Genomic DNA, 19,430 nt, shown 5'->3' with positions numbered 1-19,430 from the left:
TTTTGGGACGGCGGAAGTGTCTTTCACTTCAGGCGCTTATTCGCAATGCTCTAACGACCATTGGCCATCTTTATTTACATAAGAGAGTTTTACATGCCGCGCAAAACCAGCATAGGTACCAATAATTTATAATGTTCCTGATGATCAGAGGCGCACCGTCCTGCAATGAAGAACATTAGGCATGAGCTTAGTTGATACCCTTGCTGTTGGATTGTGTGTTGAATTTGTGTGATGCGTTGTCAGTGCGCGCCAAGATTTATTTTCGTGGAGCATCAGAACAGGTCTGGAGAAACGGATGTAGTGGGTGGTGTGTTTATATATGAATACAGTCACATGTTCTCGAACACAAGAAAGATATATCTAGAGCTCAGTGTAACAAGCGTGCGCGAGAGAAAACAGCTTCAGCGCCATTGTACGGCAGGAGTGAGAAGAAAGAACAGCGTTGGGCTTACTTGAGCCCAGTCAAAATGTAATCGATGCGACCAGCGGACGATGCGTGTGCATGTGACGATATGCAATGCATATTGCAAGTCTTAACAAGATAGTATACATCCTTGAATACTCTATATCTGGGCTTCGAACCTAGTAAACTTGACACCTTCATCTCCGCGGGTCATCTGGTGCCGCGATTGGGCTGCAATGTGCATAGCTTGGAAATATAGCTGCATCATTCATCCAACAAGATTGTTTCCAAGCCGGCTTCATTCCAACCAAATTACAGCGACTGCACAAGCACACACACAAAAAAAATTAATTTCTTGAACAAAGCAGGATGCAATTCGCCTTTTATCTTGAAACAGGGTACAGGTGGGATTGACGTGAAGTCCATCAAAGTATCGCCACAAGTATGCACGTAAGGATTAGCATGACAGTACCAGCTCTAAAAACGGGGTTTAACACATTCATAAAAACGGGGTTTAACACATTCATAAAAACGGGGTTTAACGTCATACCTTAATGCATTCAGGTATGACGAGCACTAGGTAGTCATCTACCGCAGCATTGGATTATCATCTCTTAGTGCGCCATTCACAAAAGTCCTAAATTTGCTACCGGAGCTCGTAAATCCGCACAGCAAAAACCTCACTGTAGTGTCTAGTTAAAAAACAAAACAAGCAGAACAATGAGAACGCTGAAAAACCTAGTAATATTGCTTTTCAGTGAACTTCTTTAAAAAAATTAAGAAAATGAAATATTAAAATATATCGTTCTTTTCCGAAGCACAACTGCACAGATTGTTTGATTTAAATAATTTCGCATCGGCCTCCTATTCCCTTTCCCCACTGCAGGGTAGGAAACCGCATGCGTGCCCAGTTGAACTTCCTGTCCTTCCTTCTCCTCTTCGCTCTCTCTTGGCATCACGAGACGCCTCGTTACAGCACACTTATGTAAAACGTCCAGATTATGCTTTGCGCTTGCATATCAGCTTGTGGGACGATGTCCTTTATCAAGAAAAATCGCAGCCGCTTGTCATTTTTAAATGAACAGCACACTGTAGGTTGTATTTCAATTTCAACATGTTGTAAGCGCCGTCCTTCTTTCTGGAGCGCAAGCGCAAAGTGGTCTCACTCAAGAGAGCACATGAGACTGCGCTCATACGCAGCTTGCGCATCTTCTTCTCCGTCCTCCTCGTTTCAGAAACAGACACAAAAGGAACTACAAACGATAAAGCTTGGTCTAAAACCCCCATAACCGGCGTTTTCACGAAGAGCGGAGCCTACCCTTTCGAAACCCAAAACTTCCATCCAGAATTAAGGAGTCCATTAGGGCCTCCTACTCACGCAAGGTACTGTTTCTAACTAGCGCTGCTGTTTCCCCGCTGAACGTCTCCCCAAATCAATTGTACTTTATATAGGGAGCAGGCGGCAACGCGCGAAACTGCGGCGTCAGCCTCTAGAACCAATTAGCGAGATTGCTGAAACAGCACGCGCCTACGCCGCTTAATACTTTCGGGGGTGTTCTTTTCGAAAACAACGTGCGCGCGCACCAGCAGCATTGTTGCCGCGTAAGTGCTCCGAACATTCACCGAGCCCTACACAGAGTGCCATTCCTGTTAGACGGCAGAGCCAGACAAGCACATGCGGCGATCGAAAACGTATCGTTCAGCCAGCAACTGGATATGAACGTTTCAAAGCGTTTTTATGTCAGTTTTGGGTTCGTTCAAACGCTCTCGGTATTCTCCTCTTTCTTTCGTCATTTCTTGTTGAATAACTGCTGAAAGTAAACACACTAATGAAGTCCGTAACACTAAGTTATTCCACTGAATATCAGAGCCCATACCATCCCAAGCTGACTGCTATCAGCTATGTGTGCACTCTTTTCTTAGTTCGTTACAAACATACGAGTTGTTTGCTCATGGTCTGAAATTCCGACAAATCACTGAACTTCTTTTTGATGCGGAGTTAGAGGTCAGCGTTTCATTCCGTAGTTCTGATTTGAGCGTTATTCATGCTGCTGAAGTTGAACACGACTTCAGCGGGAACATTTTACTTGGGAAATTGGCGCGAATTTTTATTACCTCGAGAGAACGGAATAACAATGTCAAGACATTGAGTGCGAAGCAAGAAAAGTATAATGGAAAAGAAACAAATATGGGTAAACTAAGTCACACACACACACACCACACACACACACACACACACACACACACACACACACACACACACACACACACACACGCACACACACACACACACACACACACACACACACACACACACACACACACACACACACACACACACACACACACACACACACACACACACACACACACACACATGGCAGCATTAGTAGTAGCCTCGTGGATTTACGCCCGCATAGGTACTCAGTTTGGCTGAATTAGAACCTTCAGGTTTATTCTTGGCGGCGATTTGTGAAGCAACTACAGGTTGTCGCAAAACACCTTTATATATTAATCAGCCTTTCGGTATGTGGTGTCTATATAAAAAATGTGACTATCGCATTACGCAACTTTATGTCGCGTCTTTTCTCTCTAGTTTATACGACGATCCAAGCATTCTGAACCGTAAACCAATTAGTTCATAAAGACAAGCGCAGGGTAATAGCTTTCAAATAAGAAACTTATGAAACACGTAACAAAAACATTTAGCGGGATGTACAAAAGGAAAACGCATCCAATTCGTACGCGTGCTGATCAAATTCTTACACCACTTGAAAGGTATTTAGTATATCTCCTTTGCAACGTTTAGGCGTAGACAGCCGCCCCAATCTTGCCTACATTTCCCGAGAATGCAATTCGCGGCCCCCAAGTATCACCCCCCCCCCCCCACGCGCGATGGGAGCAAATACTAATTAGGAGGCGCTGGAACAAATCATTTGCTAGCTTAGAAATCGAGAGCGCACAGGCACTACTGGTCAAAGCTCAGCGCGCCACAGAGGCGAGCGCAGCCCTGCACTTAGAGCTCAACAATCGCCCTTCAGTTGATTCGATGTAACAACATTTTACCATGTGGCACTACTACTACTACTACTACTACAACCACGAATACTACTATTACTACCACTACTACTACTAGTAGTACTACGACTACTACTACTACCAGGGCTGGGCAAAGATACTTTGAAATTGTACCGCGATACGATACAAGATACTCAGGCAAGAAGTATTGGAGATACAGATACAAGATACTACCGGAATAATTGTATCCGATACGATACTTCCCAATTGTATCTTAAGATACTTCGATACATTGGCAAATTTGCTCTTATATATCGATATAATGAAGTAGGAAACGCTTATGAACAAAAATCTTATATCGGAGTTTTCTTAACTGCCACCAACTTTGTTTAATTTTGAGAAAACATCTCTTTGTGTCCCCAGATTTCTGCCTTACTGCTAAAGATATATTAGTTTCATTCAGAAACAACTCAGCTTAACATGAGAGCTCTTTATACGCTGCGCTGTCAGTGGTTCTTGTTTGACACTTTTGTAACTAATAGGGGCCGCTTCTCTACTTGCCGACCAGCTAGCGGGTTGCCATCTGAATATAACAACGTCAATAAGAAGCCTCCGCACGATGGCGCAAATACCGCTGTGCAGTTCTACCTTGTCCGTAAGCGTATAGATGGCTTGCACTGACGTCACTGAAACAGCCACGTTGGAGCGCCAATATGGTGGGACGTGAACTTAGGGATGTCACGTTAGTGTTATCAGAACATCGCATGCTGTTTCCTTGGTTATTCATGTACAGAGCCCAAATAACGTTCCAGCGACGTCGTTATCACAGTGAACCAGGTTAACCACCGCGTGATTACATCGCCTTGACGTCATCTAAGCCGCCATGTTTTGCGTTCATGACGTCACGTGCAAGCTATCAGTTACCGTTTTTGCAATACCGGATCACCGGAAATGCCGCAACAACGCTGGTAGCGATATTTTTTCGTGACGCATCATGTTTACATTGAGGAATTAAAACTGCAATGATTTGCATATTCTACTTATCTGCTGGCGTAAAGCGTTCGTTAGCAACATATTCACTAACGTGCAATCTTTTGAAATTTCTTCTCCGAGAGAACTAGTGCCGTCCAGAAATGTCTCAGGCGTATTGTAGTGGCACAAGGCGTTGTAGGACACCACTGCTATTGTCACTTATGGCTCCGACTATTTCGTGATTTGCAACAGCGAGAAACTTTACGGTGACCTCAAAAAAGAAAACCAATATATTTTAGTCAAATAGCAAGGCGGTTCCGTATCAATCACAGTGAATACGTTTGCAGGTCGTTTCACGTAACTATAGAATCAAATATCTAAAAAAGTGGTTAAAGGGACAAAAGGAGTTTTCTCGTATTAGTAAACTACTCTTTCACGATACCAGAAGCACCACGCTTGCTGCGAGAAGACGCTTAGTAAGCGAGAAATCGCGCAAAAAGAAAATGTGGGTGACGACGCCACCTTGAAGTTTCTACACCATTCGCCGTGACGTCACATATTTTGACGGTGCCTACTAGGGCATGCGTAGTTCTTAAACGGTAAAAATGAAGTACACTGTCCTCTGAGGGGGCCATGGAGTTAGCCTACCAAATTTGAGGAAATTTTGTTAAGCCAATGGCGCCAAAACACGATAAGTACACATTGAAATCCGTGACGTCACGCGTGGCGATTGTGGCGCGAAATTTAAAAACGATATTTTCAACTTTATTTCCTCATTTATTAATACACATATGATGGTGAAATTAACGACATTATAGTTCTGAAAGTACAATTTATCAATCTAAATCGATTCATTGTTTCTCTTTAGTGTCCCTTTAACCGCGACTGAATGAAACCAGTGGAGTATGGTTTACCGTCATGTGGCTCTCCTTATGATATGTTTTATATTGCGTTTAACTGGCTAATTAACTGAGCTCAATTATGATTACCTGAGGTCAAAAAATTATTTTTAATATTCATTTACGACAAAGTGGGTGTCATCACGTCGTAGAGGGCATTCCAAAACGACCGGCCCAATTTTTGGTGGCGACGTCATTCTGCGTGGTGATTTTTTTTTTCGATTTTAAAGGAAAGCGCACGAAAGATCAAATGAAACCACGTTACTGCGCCGCTCGTGCGCTACCATACTTCAGCGCTCTGAAACGTGCTTCGAGTATAACAACCGGCGCGAACTGTCAGCATATCAAGGAAGACTGCGTTTCCTTGCCGTGTGCGGTCGTCTGAAATGTTGACGCACGGTGAAGCATAAGGCCGCGGCCGGTAATTTCGCCATGGTCCACGCGGCGGTTGTTTCCCTCGAAGCGGGCTTGAGAGCCCTGCAGTACGGCAGCGGACGACGGCAATCACGTGGTCATGTTTCGCGGGCTTTCTTTAGATGTGATGCAAACGGAGGACAGAAAAAATAGCACTCATGGTGACAATGAAATTATGATCAAAATAACCACTTGAATAATTGAGCAGGAAGAACAAAGATACAGTACACCAAGATATATTATGTTACGTAAGTGCTTGTTCTACAGCATCTAGCATCAGCACCGGTGGAGCGACAGTTTTTAGAATCTCATCGTATGTAAGTTAAACTGACATCATTGAGATCTTTTAAATAGCTGTCCTGTGAAAGCCGCGAGACGCAAAGAAACCCCATTTTTGCATTCTTCAGACTTCGTAACGAAACACTATGTATACGCAAGGGAAACTTCGTTAACGACACTGTAGGAGCGTCAGAATTTTCGCGAGAGGTTCGTACGCGTTAGAGTACGTAGAACAGTACAGTGTTTACGAGGAAATGTCATGGTACCGACACGAGTAAAAAGAAAGGAGAATTGCGAGAAAGCGAAGTTCGACTGCTTGTAGACGTTCGCGGGCTTTTGTATGTCGAGATCGCGCGAGCGCCACCACGTGACTGTGCTCCACCGATAGGGACGCGCTGACCTCATCGCCTGCCCTCGCTGGAGAACTCTGGCAGATATATAAAAGAATGTCACTGTCGTTAGTTTTATTCAAGTAGCTTAGTAGTAGCAGTATCAGCTTGAGAAGCGTAGTTCAGCCACCGTTAATTGTTTTGCTCGGTTTTCTTCAGTATCTTGTATCTTAAGATACACGATACATTATTGAATGTATCGGAAATACAGATACAGATACTCGTCTGGCGAGATATCGCGATACAGATACAAGATACCCAAGGAGTATCTAAGATACTATCTAAGATACATGTATCTTCGATACTGCCCAGCACTGACTACTACTATATCGAATAATGTGCACCGTGCCTAACATTGAACCGATGAACGTCTACTTTGAGCACTCACAACTAACTACATCGTTGTCAATCAATCAATCAATCAATCAATCAATCAATCAATCAATCAATCAATCAATCGATCAATCAATCAATCAATCAATCAATCAATCAATCAATCAAATTTTATTTTTTCTTTCCTTTGAAAGAGAAGGAGGCGGGACTAAAAGCCGCGATTACGGCTTGACAGTGGTCCCTGCCTCCTTGTTTCTTGGCATGGCACAGCATGAGGGTGGATACATGGTGTATACATTGTGCATAGCGCACTGTTTACAATACTGTTTTTCGGAAATACAGTTAAGGGTACATTTCAATACAGAAGAAAAGATTACACAATGTGCTCTAACGAAAATATGAAGTGACACTGTAAAAATAACACAATTACAAAGTGAAAAGAAAAACTCAAACATACCTAAATGGACACTTGCATTACAGAACAGAAATATAGTAATAATTTCATAATACACAGTTAACAACAACGCACCAGTGCATGTATTATCCGTACACTTCAATAAGCCATTTTCGATAAGAAAAAACTAATGTCATTTCTTGAGCGAGAAAACAGGTCAAATTTTTCATGATGTAACATATTTAGTAAATGCGGAAGGGCATAAGATAAAGACTCTTTATTATAGCTAGCTCGTGGGGTGGGTATATGCCATAATTTTTTGTTTCTTGTATGCTGTATGCGTACAAGAAACATGCGTACAAGTATGCTGTCCTACATCGAATTAAGTAAGATCCGTGGCTTCTGTAGTTTCGTTTCGATAGTGTGGAATACAACCTTGTACGATAAGCTGAGAGTCACTGTAATACCTAGCTAGTTCTGTTGGCCCAAAAAGTCGGATTGTTCACCCGCTGACTTCTTCCCCTAAAGGAACAGCTCTTGCAACAAGCTCCACATAAGCAATAAAAAAGTGTTCTGTTTTCAGACATACAAGTACGATCGCAAAATAATGCGCTTCTCTTATGCAAATATATTGCCCCCTGTAGAAAGCAATCTCCAGTAAGTTAGGAAAAGAAAGAGCGACGGTCAGCATTAGGGCAGTCTATCACGGAAGCCTTCCGTAAATCAATAACGGAGAACACTGTCTATCCAAAATAACAATAAAAAAAATAGCTTGGCCGTCAGTGACGTACGAGCAGAGAGGTTCATCCTGCGCAGCTTGTCTCACGAAGAATCGCGGAAAAATAGCGATGTATTGTTGAAGTCGCAAAATAACTAAACAGGGAACTCATAAAATACGCATTGTTCTTTCGTTTCCACAGCATTAGGATCCGGAACTGAAAAGTTTGCTGAAGGTAAGTGATTCTGTGATGGCCCAAAGGGGCAGAGCGTTGTAAATGTTTTTATTGAGCGATGACATGCAAAGATCATCGTGTGAGTCAACTCTCGTATGAGAGGCAATTTAGAAGAAGTCTTGAAACCCACCCGTTAACTTGTCGGCTCCGAAGTCAAAATTATTTAACGCAGCAAAAGAAACGCTACAAACTCAGTAGAAAGAAAACACAGCGTGAAGACACCTGCACAAAGGAACCTCAACTGGCCGTTCAATTTACAAGCATTGCAAAATGGGCTGCCCCACAGACTAATGTGTTTCGGGAAAATGCGTGCCAGATATCGACAATCAAGAATATCGAAACAAATTGAACAAGAATGGTAATTGCTCTCATGTTGCCAACATGTTTACATGTTTTTCTTCCTAGGCAATTCTTTGCCTGCATAGTTATGTTGATCATCTCATCGAGAACTCAGGATAAATTGTGTCATGATTCGGGCTTATCTACAGAGCTGCAGTGATAATCCGCTGTATTTATAATTATTTTCCTATTTTTCATTCTTGCTATTATTTACTGAACAAAGATATTTAGACTGTTTCGTTCCCCCTGAAATTTCACTATTCGGTATATTGAGTATCAACCGCGTTGTAGAAGACGTGCAGGGTCATCTTTTGACATCACGCACTTTGCCTGCGAGTAAGACGAAAGCCTATGAGTACTGGAAATGCCTTTGTCCCACGAAAAGATTCGAAGTCCTTGAACAAAATCTGCATGTCAGATTTTGTTCAAGGACTTCGCCAAAGAGATTTAGCCCAAAGAGATAGAATTTCCCCAAAGAGATTTAGCTTTTAGAAAAGTAGCGTTCCAAAATTTAACCTTTCTCAAATCCCGTGAACCAGGTTAGCTTTAGAAATATTTGTCTCATTTAGAGGCACAGGGTAGGCCCTATACCTGCCATGTATTTTAAGGCTTTTTTAAGACCCATTTTCTTTGAAACTACTATTTGTAGAACAATCCGGTTCGTTCCATTTTATTCTTCGGCATTTCTTCTTGCAGTGGAACCAGAATCGCAATAATATTTCAAGTGCTGACATTTTTAAAATTTTTTAGCAAAGCAAATATTTTTATCATGATTTTTTAAATAAAACTGCCAAAAAAATGTTCAGTAGCTTCGTATTGATGTTTGGTATATTCTGGTAAAAAATCAGCCTTCTGTTTTTTCAAGTTGTTTTGATAACGGGACAAAAGTAGCAAAAAAATTATTTCGAGATCTTCAGAATTAAAGAGGAAAAAACAAGTTTATTTCATGTTTTGTTCAGAACGAAGGTGCATTGTAAAATTTATTTAATAGCAATCTGCCATATAGTTATCACACGAATCAGTTTTTCGCTTCTTTTCTTGTTTTCTTGGTTCCCTGGCTTGTTTTGTCAATATCTTCTGCCTCAGTGGGAAGGCATCCTTCGCGAAGGCGCCCCCGAGGTCTGTCGGGCGCTCGTCCAGCGGGCCCGGGCTATCGCAGAGGTTGCCATAGGAGTCTCGGAATAGGGACCCTCCCCGTTTTCTTTGAATTTGAATAAAGGAATGTTTTCATCCATCTCTGTTGACCGAATACTCTGGATGGCGGTCGATCTCATTCAACCATATCACAGGGCTGCGCCTCAGTGATATTCGAAACTGCCTTGAGAACGTTTACTCGGGCCATGCAGGCCGTTTTTAATGCTAGAATGGTTTCAAAGTGGCAGTTCTGAGGGTTTCCATTCGAAGGAACACGATCCATGGTGTTCTCTACGAGTGCCACGGTTCCTCCGCATTCTGTGCCTACACAGTTACTCGTAATCACGCTTCTGTAGGTACACCATATCAGTCAAAGCGTTACCATCGCTACTACAGGTAACATTTTGTCCTATATAGCGGCGACGTGGAATGAATACAAAGCTTACTTGCTGAAGTACTCCCACGAGTGCTGCCGGTCTCGTTTCTGTTAGTACCAAGGCGAAAACAGCGCGTAAAGACGAATACGAACAGACACAAGAAAAGGCACAGACAAAGGCGCTGTGTCTGCGCCTTTTCCTGTGTCTGTTCGTACTCGTCTCTATGCGCTGTTTTCGCCTCAGCATGAACAACCAACTAGCTCGAAACGTGTTATTCTGTTAGTAGCCGAAGCGTCGGAATTTCCGATTCTAGTGCGCTTTCTAAACAATTTCTTTGATTTGTCAACACCAGAATACATTTTGCCGCCGCAACAATATGTGCAAAGGCGCAACTACACTCAATATCAATGCGCAGAACCGCGTCTCCATGCGCGTCTCACACACATAAGGCAAGTGTAATCGGCAAATGACACGCGCGTTAAAAAAACTGCACCATGTGCCTCTGAGTAGCCGGGATATACATTTTTTAAAAAGCTGCTAAGCTCCGAGAAACTACCAGTTTCGTTTTTTTTTTAAATACACTTGAGGCAGAAAGCTCAGGTTGAGCATGGTCTGGCTACTCATCAGTTGGTCTCGAAAACCTGGTCTTTCTGGCTCAATCAAAACGCGCTAAAATTTGTGTCGCACTGGATATTGTTAAGGAAGGCCTTATCATTCCAAACAAGCAAATAACCATATTTCGATTTTTTTTAACTTTTACTCTTCTCTGTGTCGTTATCGCAACCTGCCGATGACATTATTGCACACTCTAACATCACAGTATATAAAGGAAGTGTCATGTACACTGCTATCATTTGTATGAGTGCACAACCACAGGCCGCTTACACGTCGTCTTACCTGTGGTAGCAGAGGAAAGACAGTAGAAAGAAGAGGCAGCACAGAACTTCGGCCCGGCCCACTATACTCGACACCTGCGCCAGTGTGACAGAGGAAATCGATCAGGAAGAGGGACACCTATCCGTCAAGACACGCATCGCATGCACAATGCAGCACATATAACGGAATTATACAATACAGACAACGCAAAGACAAAAGAAGGAATTGAACGAAACGACAAAGGTTTGTGAAAAAACCGCCGTCTAAATTCATTGACTGGGACGAACACAAAACTCACAAGCTCCCTTATGCAGTCTCCTAAGACGACTAGGAGGTGAACGCCAACAGTTATGTCTACTCTACTGTGGACTATATCTCACGCGAACGTCGCTTCTTTATTTTTTTTAGCCACGCAAACACCGCAAAGACGAAATGAACACTCAGCTTACGCGCCACGAGGACAGCGGATGGTCATCGCGCACCTTGTACCACAAGGTCGCTCAAGGTCACATTCGCATGAGACATATAAGGCTTCCGACTTAATAACGGAAGCAAACACACGCATAGTAGAAACAAAAAGTGCAATGACGTATTTGAAACGAATCAGGTTAATAAATTTGCAGTGTCAACGATGATCCACTTCTGTCGAGAAAGAAACAAAGTTCACAAGATCGTGAAGCAAGTGCGCAGTCACTGAATGGGGATCGCAAAGCGAGTATATTCGTATCCGTCCTCGAAGCATTTCGTTCCGAAACAGGTGTGTTGAGCAGACAGGGTAGGAATTGGGAGCATTTCTTAGTTTTAGTACCAGAAGTTCACGAACAGGTAATACATCGTCTCTAGAGCGTGAAGAACAGCCAGCAAAACCACGGGACACGAGAAAAAAGGCAGACGCACACAACGCTGGAACAAACAACCGCGCCTTTATGGAAGGAAATCGTTCAACCAGGAAACCTCACAACGCATGTGCAGTACACGACTATCGCCGGCCACGTCACGAAATGAAAGAAAGAATAAACATGATATTTTTTGACATCGTTGCAAAATACTAGATTCTTCAGTATTTCTTGGCTGTTCTTCAAGTAATATGAACCAACTGGCTCAGATATCGACTCTTCTGCATTGGACTGAAGACCTACTTTATGAACTTAGTACCGAGTAAATAGCATCTTTCTAGTCAATTCGGTTATAAATATTCATGACCATTATTCGATCGAGTTGAAACTTGAATCGTAAGTTTGGCATGGCGTGTAAAGCACATATGCGAAATAGTTAACACACACATGATCTTAACTGCAGGAGTTCAGTATTGTACGGAACGTACACTACAATGCTGTCTTTTATTTACGCTACATGGCAACCTACTGAAAATATGTTACCAGCAAGCTCGCATTGCATCCCTCGTGTACAATCACGTGGCGGGATAAAGTGATTGGTATTAAGCCAGCGAACGCGCGATCATTCCTTTCGTATCTCCTGATTGATTGTCTAAGTCGTTGCAATGAATGCTTGGAACATGTTTAGCTTTGAACGCTTCTAAACGCCACGACCAATATCGATATAGAATACTGTTCTGTTCAAACATTTAAAACAGGCTGAATTTCCATATTCCTTCCGCGAGTGAAAGAGGAACTTCTATCACACATCTTATCTTTTATATTATATCTTATCCTATATCTTACATCATATATCATATAACTTATATCAGGTAGTGGCTATTCTAGAGAATAGTACAATGGGACTATTAACTGACGCACCCACTTGAAGTATGCCATATCACGAAGCAATCAGCACAGAAGTAAATGGCATGCACACTAGCAAAAGCAAACACTCACAGCCTCAGTATGCACTGGATGAGCCGCGAACAGCGTCGCAGCCAGGCACGCGTGGAGAGCAGTGATCCTCATCACGCGTCGTGCGACTATAGCCACCAGCACGGAGCATGCGCAGTGCAGGGCTACGTTGACAATGTGGTAGCCACGCACCTGGCGCCCGTTTGCGTAGTAGTTGGCCCTGCGTGAGAAGGGGTGAAGATGCCCATGAGGGAAAGATCTCTGCGTAACGCATCAGTGCTTCACCGTTAAAAAAAAACGCTTTGAATACTTTACCACACTAATCTTGATAACGTTACAGCTGCCTTTCCTGTGAAGCTATCCTTTTACTACTATCGAACGCTTCTACACACTGCATAACTGCAGTTCAGGTATATGGCTTTCTAGTTGCGTTGATGAAACGACATCTAGATAGCTGAACGCCACTCGCCACGGTAATGCCGATTTAATAAAATTACTTTGAAAACGTACAAATTCTGGTGAGAACAGCTTGCTTTTTAAGCGCGAATTATTTCTTAGAGGACCAAAGGCACTTTCACCATATCTATCTATCTATCTATCTATCTATCTATCTATCTATCTATCTATCTATCTATCTATCTATCTATCTATCTATCTATCTATCTATCTATCTATCTATCTATCTATCTATCTATCTATCTATCTATCTATCTGTCTATCTGTCTGTCTGTCTGTCTGTCTGTCTGTCTGTCTGTCTGTCTGTCTGTCTGTCTGTCTGTCTGTCTGTCTGTCTGTCTAGCCGCCTACATCCGAGCGCTCTCGTGGTCATCTTCTTAACATGTCATGATCATGACATCAATAACGTGACATGCCTGTCGCGTACGTCGTTTAACCGTTTCCACGAGTTCGCACATACCCGCATAACACAGGCCGTGTTATACAAGTATGTGCGACATCTGGTTCACAGTTTATATCAACCCAGGGGCAGTGAAAATAAACTGCAAATCAGCACGATAGCATTAAAGAGCCCGTGTCGCAGAGAATTTGGTGCCGGCAACGGCAGCGCTGTCGGTGAGCGGAAATTACGCGGTGGACGCAAGGAAGGAAGGAAAACAGGAGAGAGAGAGAGTGCAAGGCACGGGCGTTAACCAGATTAGCATAACCGGTATGCTACCCTGCACAGGGCAAAGGGACGGGGGAGGTTGAAAGAAGAGTAAAGAAAGAGAGAGGGGGGGAGCACGCACACGGCGTCATACTCCGGCACTCTTATGCTGTATAGGGCATGACTATTAGTCTACAGCCGCTCAGCAAGTATGTTGCCCTTAGATGTGTTAACAGTGCATTCGTTGCGGTAATTCTCGATAGACACAGATAATAAATATCAAAGTTGTTGTCGCAATCGAAGCCAAGCATTCAGCATGACAGTCAAATGTCCTACTACGGTGCCACGCCAGTGGTGCTTAGGTAGAAGACCCTACACAAGCTTCATGTTGGGGCAAAGCCAATAGTGGCGGCAGTGTTCGCTATCCGCGAACAATATAATGAACATCTGCTACCTAAGGTGTAGTCAAGAGCTGCTTGTATACGTCCACGACCGCGACTTTTGATTTGCATATCATCGTACCGCAGCGTGCAATTCGTGACGACACAACTGACACCTCTACTGTAACGTGAGCCCGGACGTTACGCAGGACTATGAGCTACCGTTTACATGCCAGTGCATCGACGTGCCTGGCAAGCCTACAATATATGCATAGCTACTAAATTTACGCAAAGACGTCTATCCACTTCTTATAACGCATGGCTCTAAGCGAAAAATCTGGCATCTGTTGTGACTCGCTGACTGGTTCGCATAAAATCGATTTCCACAGTTCCCGGGATTTGTCTAGTTAGTCTAGACGCGGAATTTGTATACTTAGTGATTAAGCAGCTTAAGACATGCGCCGGTCTGTCAAGACTTTCAATAGATGGCACAAACACTGCAGCCTAAAGGATCTGCAAAATCCGGGCTTAGTACATATCGGTGATAGAGAATGCCAGCCCCCAAAAGAAACACCCCGTAAGTCCTACACTATATTTTCCCCCACTCATTCGCGTGCATATGTATATTTTTTTATAGTAACATCTCCCGCCGCCTGACTCGTGTACTTAAAGAGCCAAGTTCTAAAAAGAAGCCCCTCTGAGAATTACGATGCCTGAGGATGATGTCTGCTATATATTTCGAGCGCACTTCCTTCTTTTTGAATATTCTTATTCAAGCGCTATCAGCCGAGGCCAGACCACACATTCTAGCTGCCTTGGCTTATTTTTGTTTGGAGTGCTAGTTCACCCTCCACACGACTGCAGCAGCAGCATGTGCTAGATCTTTGCTGGAACTCCGCATGTGGGACTCCGCATGGGACTCGGCATGTGCTAAATCTTTGCTCAAAAGAACGGGTGTCGCAAATCCCAGCAGTGACTCACCAAGAATGTCACTGAAAATATAACAAATAAGGGGTCTCTGCGAATGATACGGGTCAATTTCCGCCTTCCTTTTATTTTATTTTTTTCCAACGTGCATGTTTCAGTTATGCTAGCTGCTATATTTTTGCATTTCTACTTACATCATACTGCAGCCCACGTGGCCCAAGATGAGGGTAATATCGGACAAAAAATACACTTACAAAAGGCAGAAAGTGCAAGACAACTCCTTATGAAAACAACAAAACCCTTAATATTGTGATATTAGCTAGGGAATACTAAGATTGTGAGTATGATGTGATTCAGAGCAGTTGAGACGGCGAAATGGTTTGAAGTTTCATTCTCTCCTTGTCCAAGGAAGACAAAGGAAAACTTAAAGTGGCTTGTCCTGGCAACGTAAGGAGAGATAGTGAGGGGGGTTTCTGTCTGTATATTTGCGCCTGCGAACACAGAACGCGGAATAGAATGCATATATAAATCGCGTTGTCACAACGCTGAAGCATGCGTAAGATAGAAACTTCAGAATCTGTTCTATTTGTTCTGACGCTTTCTGTGGTGAGGTTGAGGTATATATCCTCACACACACACACACACACACACACACACACACACACACACACACACACACACACACACACACACACACACACACACACACACACACACACACATAAAAACGTAAACACGCGTGCGCACAAAGGCACGGTTAATTACCCAAAAACGAAAATGAAGAAGAACAAGATCACCGTCCAAGCAATTCGTACAGATGGTTAACCAGCAAAGCTGAAGCGTGCAGCCCCGTTGTTTAGCAGTGGGTGAATCCCGATGGTGCATTGAGGCGTTTCTCAATTATTGGTATGGTTTCAACAGTGAAATTCGCCGGTATATGAGGATGTTGAGGATGACGTCGAAGAGTTTGTTGACGTATATCACACACGCCTCAGTATCATTGTTCCAAAGTTTGACGCGTTAGAGGAAGGCCATCTCCTGGACGCACCGGTGCTGCATGTCGTCGCCGTGCACCATGATGCGTTCGAGCAGCTGAATTAAGTGGTCCCGGTGAACTTCGGAGGCAGACAAAGTTAAAAATGCCGTTGGCTTGCCGCGTTGCCTTGTCATAGCGAACACCCCCTTCATGCGTTCCTGACAGCGATGGACCGTGTTTGGGACTCCGCGCATGAACGCCATGTCTCGGGCAAGCGCATCTCTCACGAAGTCACCGCTCTCCAAAGTTGTTGACGAGTGATGCATGGCGCTCGTAACATCGTTGGTACGGAATGTGACGGCCTTTTCGACGATGTTAAATGGAACCACTTTTATGGTCCTGTAAAGATGCTAGTCGGTTCCCCGCACCGACGGTCCGAGTACCACATCTCACTGGTGCCTTTGGAGAACGACGTGGCGTATGGACTTGTCATTTTTCACGGATAGTCGGAGTATATCTGCCGAAACGAGAACTCCCCGGCGTGTTCATCGTTGAACAGTGACCGGGGAACCTGCGCTTCTCCGGGAGCGATCGCTAGGTAATGCTTACCGTCAACGAGACTGGTTGAGTTGACTGCTGCGTCGTCGAACACCGCCATGTGGCTCACTGTGTGCATGGCAGACGCGCACTGAACTGGATCATCCCAGCCGAAGTGCCGCTAGAGAAACTCCCACCGAAAGCGGGCGTTGGTCCCGGCGATCACGTTCGCACCATTGCCACGTTGACGCTGCTCTGCCCGCGTCGCCGCGTGTGTCGCAAATTACGGCTCGTATTGTCTTGCAGGAAGACTGGTCCCCAGTTGTATAACTTACTGCATTATCAAAGTGGCAGTATGTAGCTTTCGCCTTGAAATGTTACGGAGATTGCAACATGCTCCCATTTTTTGTTTTTTTATTGTAGAGGCGTTCGCGAGCATCCGGAATCGCCCGTATAGCTATTGCGTTTCGGAAAGATTTAGCATGTTAATCTTTCCGAAACGCTACACCACCAATAAGGGTTACTACATCGTGTCTCATAAACAACATAGGAAAGGCCCTTTGAACAGATTGCGATTTCCAGCGTGCACGCAGATAAGCAGTTGTGCCGCGTTATTACATTTTTTTTTCTAGTTCGAGTCCATCACGTAAGCTTCCAAGAGCGCCACAGAAAGATGATCAGTCATATGCACTCGAGTAGCTTTCTCCATGGGGTATAAGCTTCCAAAGACACCGCAGTCTGAACAAAAAAACAAGCAATTCAGAAAAAGAATTTCTTCAACACTTCCTAGCTTATTAAGTGTCCAGAAACGTAAAAAAAATATTTTGGAACAATAATCCGACTTTCGCAGTAATACGGTCGCTTTCGTAAAGATCAGTGTAACCATTCGTTTTCTTCATCGGTAACTTTTTTAGTGCCGTTTAGTGCATAGGTGCAGCTGGCTCCGTACACCAAAGTTATGAGCGCAATTTCCAAACTCCTGCCTAGCCTTCTTTTTATTTTAATGACTTTTTCAAAGCGAGACTGCAATCTTTCCAGCCTATTGCTTTTTTTACGGAATTAGAAATTGGTTATTTTTATTACCTTTTTGACACCCCCCCCCCCCATCCGTTCAAACATAGAAGCTGTAGCAGGTTTCTCGTGTCGTGCTAACATCCTTAACCTTTCTTGAGAGTCCCTAATGCCTGGCGCTCAAGAGCCTATCGCGCTCCTGCGAGTAGCGGGTAAGGAGGAAAGGGGGAAGGGGGGCGGGGACGCCTCCTGGGATGGTGTAGATGCGAGTACCGAGGACATCGATTAATCCCTGGGCACTTGTTATAAACGACGACGGGGTTCATATCGAAGGCCTGACCTACGAGCACTCACTCCCCCTCCACTTCCCCCTAGACCTGTTTCGTTCATTTTCCTTTCTCTTTTTCTTTTACTATACCGGGACATTAGCGGCCTGTTCGCCCGGATATTGTTCATTACTTCTTGGCTTATAGAGAAATAGGCTTTTTGAAAACATATCTGTAGGGAGCACTGAGGGAGCTGTGGCCCACAGAGCAGACCGGTGTAGGGGAGAGCGAAAGGTCGGTATCGATTTCGTCTACGACTTTCCGATGTCGTTTCTATAAAGATATCGTTTTTCTGGGTAGCAGTATTGTCGTTTTCCAGTGAAGTCAACTACAATTACGGTGTGCGATGCGTTCCATTAAGAAATATGAGTTGCATTACATTTTGTCATTTAAAGCGGCATATACGGCTCTACTGAGCAAACCTCGTTATACAATAGCCGGCAGTATATTTTAGGAAGGTGTGGTTCATATGAGCGCACTAGAAAACGATTGAGACAACGTTTTGCGGAGTCGCGGAAGCATTTCAAGAAGTTTGTTCCACATCGCAGGCTTCGCTATATAGCAGGGACCCACTTAGCTTTTAAAAAATGGCTGAGGTTTAACTCTCGTAAACCCAATTATCGCGAGCGAAAAGTATGTGTGGCCGGGTTTTGGAGAGACTATGCACACAGTGTTTCATTGAAGTTAGCTTTTCTTGCAAATGTGATGGTGGGTCTCTGAGTTTCTTGAATGCATACGAAGACGCTCTTGTGGTCCGTGAAGTAGTTCGTAATGCTGGAAACATTACCTTCTCTCTCGCGTGCTGATTTGGCCTGAGTTTGAGCAGGCAACTTTGCCATTGCTTGAGATCTCGCAGCCTGCCGTCTAGCTATATCTACTGGATGGCTGGATTTAGCCTGTCACTTGCGCTGAGTCGCACGCACGGACGGTCCAGTCGGCGCACCATCCATGGCGAGACTGAGCGGAGAAGCACCGGAGAGCAGCCGCTAAGCCTACCCCTGGTCACGTGCTGCCGCAGCAGCGAGGCTCCGAACGAGCGTAGCTGCGACGCCTCTCCGCAGCAGATCACGTGTCGTGACGTCACACCCGTCACATTTGCGCTGCGGCGGCTCAAGGTCATTGCGACGCGATGAATGACCCTGCAATACATGGGGTAGCAGAGCTTTCGTTGTAAGATCTACAAACGGCGATTGCGCGGCTTGTTTTCACAGCAAAGCTGTTTTAGCCCGACGTAGTTTGTGCGGTGTTGCAAAAAAAGAAAAAAAAAGCTGCACGCGTGAGTATGCTCACAGGAAATGGACAAGCCCCACCACCTAGTACAGCAGGTGCGAGCGTTAAACCAAATCTCTGCTCGGAGAAGTGCAGCGCGTGAAACACGTGAAAGAGGGAGAGAGAAACAAAAGTATAGAAAGAAAGCGAAAATAGAGAGAGAGAGAGGGAGAACATGAAACGAAAGAGAAAGAAAGACAAAAAAGATAAAGACATAGGAAGGAAGACACAAAAAGGACAAAGAAAGAGAGAGCCAAGGAGAGAGAGAGAAAGAAAGGGAAGAAAGCTGAATATACATAGAAAGAGATAGAAAGAAAGCGGAATAGAAA

The 19,430-nt window shown here is 44.1% G+C and overlaps 1 protein-coding gene across 1 annotated transcript in view; it reads right to left on the bottom strand.

The window, feature by feature from the left end:
* The window catches only part of LOC119382033 (protein O-mannosyl-transferase TMTC1-like), an 87,474-nt gene that overhangs the window by 37,818 nt on the left and 30,226 nt on the right, over positions 1-19,430 (bottom strand). The window contains exons 2-3 of the mRNA XM_037649773.2: positions 12,616-12,793; positions 10,802-10,875 (exon numbers count right to left, since the gene is read on the bottom strand). Coding sequence (XP_037505701.1) covers positions 10,802-10,875; positions 12,616-12,793 — 252 coding nt within the window. The remainder of the gene's footprint in view (positions 1-10,801; positions 10,876-12,615; positions 12,794-19,430) is intronic.

This window comes from Rhipicephalus sanguineus, chromosome 2 (assembly GCF_013339695.2).
Source record: "Rhipicephalus sanguineus isolate Rsan-2018 chromosome 2, BIME_Rsan_1.4, whole genome shotgun sequence".
NCBI lineage: Eukaryota > Metazoa > Arthropoda > Arachnida > Ixodida > Ixodidae > Rhipicephalus > Rhipicephalus sanguineus.
The sequence above is the reverse complement of the archived record's forward strand: the minus strand, read 5'-3'. Positions and strand labels throughout refer to the sequence as shown.